Source organism: Merops nubicus, unplaced genomic scaffold (genome assembly GCF_000691845.1).
Source record: "Merops nubicus isolate BGI_N331 unplaced genomic scaffold, ASM69184v1 scaffold17508, whole genome shotgun sequence".
NCBI classification, from domain to species: Eukaryota; Metazoa; Chordata; class Aves; order Coraciiformes; family Meropidae; genus Merops; species Merops nubicus.
This window is the reverse complement of record NW_008626538.1, coordinates 1-7,231: the sequence shown is the minus strand read 5'-3', so window position 1 is coordinate 7,231 and position 7,231 is coordinate 1. Positions and strand designations below refer to the sequence as shown.

Here is a 7,231-nt window from a genome sequence, read left to right as displayed (position 1 = left end):
TGCTCAAGATTCACTTTATTTCTACTTCCGAAGGAAAAGGCAAAAAAAATAAATAAGTGTTCTCCAATTTGTTCTCCACTATAGGTACACCCACACACATACACGCACACACATGCACACACCCCTCAAACTGCACTGATGTTTCTTTCTGACCAAAAGAGTAGATCCTGGGAGTAAGTGCAAAATGCAAAATCAACTGACAGAAAATGCTGAACAAACAGCATCATAAAAATACAAAATATTTATATTACTGAACTATTAACAGATGATGTTCTCTGTTTCTTTAAAACTTTGGAACCACATAGCTGATTTCTTAAATCTAGTCCATGCCAGCTTCCAGAACTATTCATGGTTTAGTTAGCTTCGTTCTTTGACGCTTCATCGAAGTTTTCTACAAGATCTGAAAGAGATGAAGACAGTTAATACAATAATGTCCAGTAATGTTACCTCCGTAAGTTTAATAAAAATGCATTTATCACAGGAACGGTTATAGTTAAAGTTCTTAACTATAGTTCTGTACACCATTTTTTTTATGGACAGATTTCAAAGGGATTTAGGAAATAGCTTGCTCAAACATTCACAAATAGAATTGCAGGAACACTCTGAAGAGTGGAAGTTGTAACATGAAGTGGTTGCTATCTGTTTTTTCAGATGTGCTTTACTAGCTGCAACTGAGTCCAGCCATCGGCATTCTTTACAGAATGCCTGGAGTTAGGCAACAAAAACAAAATTTCAGAGAACTGAATCTTTATGCAAGGTCACAAAGAAATAAACCAGTGCCAGAGGATGAGGAATTGAACCTCTGGGTCTATCAGTTTGTTATTTTAGCCAATACACCATACCTATGGACAGAGCAGAATGTGGTGACTAACAGTTATTCACTGACAACTTAAAATCTTACAATATTTATTTATGAAAAAACTTTCAGACACTGACATAAGCTTTAATGCTTCTACTACAGAAGTAAAAATCCTCACCCCAAACTCCAATTTAAAGATCACCTGATGACTATGTCCATCATGTCATTTAGCAGCCCTAAAGCCCTACTTGGATATTCAGTCCATCTGTTCAACCTCTCTGAAAGTATTTTAACCTCTCTGTACTTAAGAATTCAGCAGTTTGTACAAGGTAAACTTCTTTTCCAAAGCTGGAATCCCAAGTCACATTTTAATGCTGCCCAGTATATGAATCTTTCCCTTAGCAAGTGAGAACTATAAACACAACAAGAGTTAAAATATTTGAATGCATGAATTAAACTATATACACATTAAATGTACAAAAGTATGTATGCACCTACCTGGGACATCATCATCTTCTTCATCAATATCTTCAGATTTTGGTGCTTTACTATCCAACACTACAAAAAGAAATTTGGTGCTGAGTTCTCACTACACAGAATTAGAGACAATCACACAAAATAAAAGGCATACAGATGGGGAAAAAAAAAAAAAAAAAAAAAGCATTTCTGCAACCCCCAACAGTGACAAACACACAAATGACTGCATGTCAACAGTAAATCACATGACCAAAAGGTCTCCTTCTGACCTTTCTTATACCAAAGTATTAACACAGCCATTTTCAAACGCTTAGGGGTATTAATGCAGAGCTAGCAAAAGATCAAAGGATGCTGAAAAACCCCAGCATGACTAAATCTTTTAAGTGAACTCTTGTGTTTCAATGCAACAATAATGTGCTACCAATCAGGGACCAACATGTCATGTGATTCAGTTACCCAGAGGCCACAACTGTGAGAGAAAGTATTTCCATAAACAGGATCCTGCACCAAACCTAACCTGCCCTAAGTCATGCTACAAGTCATCAGAAGAAATGCAGGAACTTAACAAAAATAAAGTATCTCTTCTCATGGAACTGACATGCTGTACTATCTAATGAAAGAATAGGAATTATCTATGTGTACTGAGGTTGCATCGAAGAAATATGCCTATGACAATCCAGCTTTCTGAATTTTAAAATGTATTTTATGTATTGAAGAAGGAAAAATAAAACCTTTATTTTCAATGCCACTCTAAACATTAAATACAGAAGAAATTAAAACTACTGATTTAGAAAGAATAACTATTTGTTGAAACCATTGGAACAGGCCATGTATTTTCCAGTTCCAAATACAGACAGTTGCAACACATCCAACTGCAGTCTTTTTAATACCCCTAACAGTCTAAACTGGAACTGACCCCAACTCAACTTCTTAACTGTAACATTATTTATACAACATATAATAGACATACATAGTCTTAAAAGAGGTAGAAAATAAAGAATCACATTAAAAACATATGATTTCCTTTTCTATTTTCAATCAAAGCTTTGATTTTGAATTAATTTTTTAAAGTCTTGGGTTAATTCCAAAGGGAACTGTAGAGTAGAAGAATGTTTCTTCCTCTATATCCACAACAGAAATGTTTTGTATGAATAAAGAAAACAGAACCAACCCCCTGACAAAAACAACCCACTGAGTTTTTCCAAGGAAAAACATGAACTTTCTTTAAGTATTGTCAGAGTTATACACCTGCAATCACAATATGCCCAACATACAATTTTTTTTTTTCTTAAATCAGGGCCTGCCTATATAGAAACTTGAACCAAGAACAAAAAAAGCTTCCCCCCATCTTTCCACAACAGTGCCAAATAAAAGCATATATATTTTTGATCACTAAGTTACACATGCTGCTGTTAAATTTTGTTTCAAATATTTAATACTTATGTTCTTTAAGTTGGTGATAAAAGTCTCCAAAAAAGACCTACCTTGTCTTGGGAATTGTTCAGCTAACTTCCTGAGACTTGTTAAGCTGTCAGCACCAAGCTGGCTTAAGATGCCTGGAAGCATTTCTGTGATCGGTTTAGCCTCTGCATGACCAGTAATTGCAAAAGTGTTAGCAGAGAGGGAAGCCTGAACCTTGGGGTTGTTGAAGTGAATAACTGTTCCATCATCTTTTATCATGTTCACCTGTTTAAACAGATGAATAACATTTACCAAAACATTGCATCATCTTGTTGAACAAGCGTGATAATTATTTAATTCAAATCTAGACTTGAAATATTAAAGCATGAAAAAAAACCCTAAAACTAGCGCTCCTCCTGGAGAAAAATGTAACCACAATGAAAGCACCTGGAATTAGCTACACTTACACTGCAAGTAAAATATAAGTTAATGGTAAAGTATGGGTTTGTATATGCTGCATGAAAAGGTAGAATTTAAGAGCTGTTTCCTTCATAAATGCACTCATCTAAATACTACATAATAAAAATGCATGGGCTATGTTACCATACACTTCATTTTTATGGTAAAACCTTATGTAGGTTTAGACTATAAGGTATCAATGAATTCATATCAGGAAAGCCTAGGGGGAAAAAAAAAAACACACGTCAAAACTCTTCAGCCCTGTGGCAGCTCCACACACTAAAAGCTCTGACAGAACAGCCCTGCCACAGCAGTTTAAGACACTGCCACCCACAGCTACCTGTGCCCCCTGCCAGGAAAATGCTGTGGCTGCAGCAGAGCCAGCAGAGGCCCCAGGCTCACAGGACGCCTCCTGCACGCACACCGCTGGGGGCTGAGGCGCCAGCAATTCCACCAGGACTCCTATGACTAAGGACATCCTACGGTCACCCTGCTCTCTGCCTCTTCCCTGGTCTCCTGAATCACCAGAGTTAAGTGTTACTGCCATTACAGTGGCCTGCTTTGCTCTTATTGGCAAATTTTATACTGGCATACTTGTATGGGTTTATGTTATGTTCACTGAAAAAAGACAGAATGGAAAGTTAAAAAGGTTTTTCTTCTGGGCATGGCTGAACTACTGTTAAAGGGAAAATAATTTTGCCAGAAAAAAAAGGAAGAGTTCTACCCATTGAACCAGAGTAATAAATTTGTGTCAAAATACTCCTAAGTACTGTCCCAGTAGAAGCTACAGGGAGAAAACAGAAGTTTGGAAACTAAAGAAGAGATCTAAAATATAAAAATGGGCAAGTTATCAATCTGCACACAAAAGAGTTCAAAATGGTTTCCAACAGGAAAACAAGGTGCATTGCTTTCCTGTAAAACAAAAGGATGTCCTGTCCTTTGCACATGGGGAAATAGTAATGGCTTTAGGCACAGTCATGCTTTTACTTAAAAGCCTCTTTTAAAAACCATATAGATGAGCTGCTCATGTCTGATTCACTATTACTTGTCTTCCTCAGCTCTTTTAGTTACAAATATTACCACAGTCAACTTGTGTCCACAACACACTGCAGTTATATACCTAGCTATCAAGGCAGAAGCACACTGCATTATCTTCCTTCACATCAAGACACTTAAAAATCCTTAATAACTGTGTCTGAATAAAGATTTTACTCTCAGCAAGGGAAAAAAATAACACAACATAACAAGAACTGCCTTTGGGTCTGTATAGCTCAGGACATACATCTCAACCTTAAGTGAATAAATTTGTTTCTGTAGCAGCGGTATAAAAACTTAGAGGCACAGTAGGCTTCTACACTGAATCTGCAGTTGCCTTTGGAGAACAGGTGTGCACTAAGTGACCTCTGGAGGCAACCCTGCAATCCTGCTTAAATTAATTAATCACAGATTAAATATTATGATTCTTTAACCACGTACTACAGTAATACTGAGCTGATGAAGGAACACCTCCTTCCGTGTAAGAGTAGCACTGTCTAGAGTGCAACAGAAAACGTCAGTGTTTCAGCTCCTATGTGATAGGCTAAATAGACATACTCAAGTACCACCTGAAACCTTTATATTCCTACAGGAGTTGGCTTTGTAGAGTTCTTTGCTGTAACAAGTATCTTCTCTGACTATCTCAAACATCTCTAGCCATTTTTATGCAATAAAAGGACCTCATTTTAGTAATACAGACTTGCAAGTCCTTACTCCTGGCATTTTTATGGTTTTCTTTATATTCTGCACCACACAAACTCTTGCTTTAGATGCGTCTGCACAGTACACATGTTTAGTGCTCTTCTCTTTACAGAAGTAATCACGAAGTCAAGAGTCAAGAGAAGTTTTGTTCTGCAATGAATGCAGAACAAAAGCAGTTACGAGCAAGCAGTTTACGAGCTTGTATTTCCACTCTCTGGCCAGAAGAACCTCTCCCTTATTTATCTGTGTGTAAGCATTAATGTGAGTGAGACAGCAAATCAAATAACTTTACCTATCAGCAGCCAGACCTGTAAGATTTTGCAGGGAAAAGAAAACTGTTGTTAAAAAATATCCAAACCCATGCCATCACGAAAAGTATACAGTGAATGTCATTTCAAACAGGAAACACTCATTTTATTGCTATACCTCTTCAATGCCAGCAATGTTATTTACTGCCAGTTTTTTAAGGGAACTCTGAAGTTTTTTGTCATCAGCTGTGGCTGTTCTGTGCACCACCTTCTTCTTTCTGCGAGCTGTTCCCTGGAAACGAATCAAGACACAACAATCAGTTATTCTCAAAATCTCACAACACTTCAATCTTTCCAAGTCACAGCTCATTCTGAGCAATCTATATTTAAGCCATGTGAAAGCTCTGTAGTCAGAAATGCTTCTCAACTTACTGAACTTCACCTACCACCTTACACGTCTGTCTCAATGTTAAGTTTTTTCTTAAGCACAGAAGACCAAAGACACAAAACAGCAGCAGTATTTTGCCTTCCCACCATAATCATAAAAATACCATTTACTATTTAGCAAGATGCAAGGAAGTTAAAAGTCTTTTCCAAGATCTTTTAAAAGATCACACTTTCGTAACCAAGTAATTAATGTTTTTAAACTGTTGCACAAACAGCAATTTAGGAATTCCTACTCTGCAAACTTTTGAGCAACCCCACCTATAGGTGGGAGATGAACACCTACAACGAACTACATGGGTTTTTGTTCTGATAGCTACCTGCTGGTTCAGGGAAAAAAAATCAGTGCAGAGTCAGATAAGCTCTGGAGCTGGCACAAAGGAAAGAACTCCCTAACACAGAGGAGAGAAAGGCAGAACTGGAACAACCAACAGGTAGGCTTAGCTTGAGCTTTCACAGGTCACAACAAGTCACTGACTTAAAAAGAAAGCTTACAAACTGCAAACTACTCATCCAGCATTTGCAAACTGAGAGCAAACTGCATTTCAGACAGAAGTGCCACAAGTGAGATCAGACAAAACCTGTATTCTTCAGGCCTCCAAGTATTTTTTTTTCTTCCCCCTCCCATGAACTAAAGCCTATGTTTTGAAAAACAAATTTCAGCAACAAATTTCTCCTCTGACCTGTAAATGACAGGAAACAGCACATCTCTGGTTTTCTTACCTTTCCTCCTATTCGGACCTGTGCTTGAAGCTTGGCCAGTTTTTCTTGGTTCATACTGCTGTGTCTAAAAAATAAGAATGTGATAGAAATACAAGTTAACCACTAAAATATTAAGAAAAATTGTTCACAGTCCATTTTATGAGTACTCTCATTGCAGTAGGTTTTTAAACTTACAGAAAATTAGGCAAAACAGTGCATCAAACAAATACACATAAACAAAAGGCTTTAAAACCACATCACCTACACACCAGAAAGTGGCCTGGCAGCAGTATGCTCAGCTGAAGGGTCTGAACGACGATGAGGCAAGTCAGTGGGACATTTCATTTAGTAACAGCGTGAGGTACTAGCTGTGAAATCCCAAGTATGCCGGTTCACTGGTTAAACCGTCCGACTGAACTACTGACTCAGAACAGACCCAAATCAGCACGTACAGCACGACTGCTTCTAGGAAAACACCTTTATCATTAAGAAGGCTTAGGGAGAGTCTCGTCACTATACTACTTTGAATATTATCTCTAAGCAATGACTCTCTCGTACTTTTTAACTAATAAGCCAAGGTCTTAACTCGGTCAAGTTCATATCTTGACGTATTGCCTACATGAATCCCTAGCAGCTATTCATCCACTTCAGTGACTGGAAAGTTAATCAAGTGCCTTCTCCAACGGGTCAGATGGGACCTTTAAAAGCTGGAAGACCTGAAAACTTGTGATGTGTGGAGAAAACATGTCAAGCTTTCCGACACAAGGGAAGCATTTCTCTGCTTTGCCCCAGTAAGTCATGAGTGACTCCGTGAACGAAGGGGAAACTCCTCCTGCATTTGCATTATGGCAGCAAAGCGACGGGGAGGGGGAGCCGGGCTCCGGCGGGGACGCAGCACCGCCGGGAGGCTCACCGCACGGCCAAGGACTCCGCCGGGCCGGCGGGAGCAGGGACTCAGCCCGGC

The 7,231-nt window shown here is 38.5% G+C and overlaps 1 protein-coding gene across 1 annotated transcript; it reads right to left on the bottom strand.

Moving 5' to 3' along the window:
* Positions 1-6,351, bottom strand: BTF3L4 (basic transcription factor 3-like 4). The gene is made up of 5 exons (XM_008946050.1): positions 6,289-6,351; positions 5,300-5,413; positions 2,761-2,962; positions 1,298-1,357; positions 1-400 (listed from the first exon to the last, which is right to left on the bottom strand). The coding sequence occupies exons 1-5, from the start codon at positions 6,340-6,342 to the stop codon at positions 354-356; spliced, it is 477 nt and encodes a 158-aa protein (XP_008944298.1). The 5' UTR covers positions 6,343-6,351; the 3' UTR covers positions 1-353.
* Between the last annotated feature and the right edge of the window lie 880 nt (positions 6,352-7,231).

Coding starts and splice junctions, on each gene's coding strand:
- BTF3L4 (XM_008946050.1), bottom strand. CDS start 6,342: ATGAACCAAGAAAAACTGGCCAAGCTTCAAGCACAGGTCCGAATAGGA. Junction 5,414..6,288: donor AGGTCCGAATAGGAGGAAAG/GTAAGAAAACCA, acceptor ATTCGTTTCCAG/GGAACAGCTCGCAGAAAGAA. Junction 2,963..5,299: donor ACATTGCTGGCATTGAAGAG/GTATAGCAATAA, acceptor CTGTTTAAACAG/GTGAACATGATAAAAGATGA.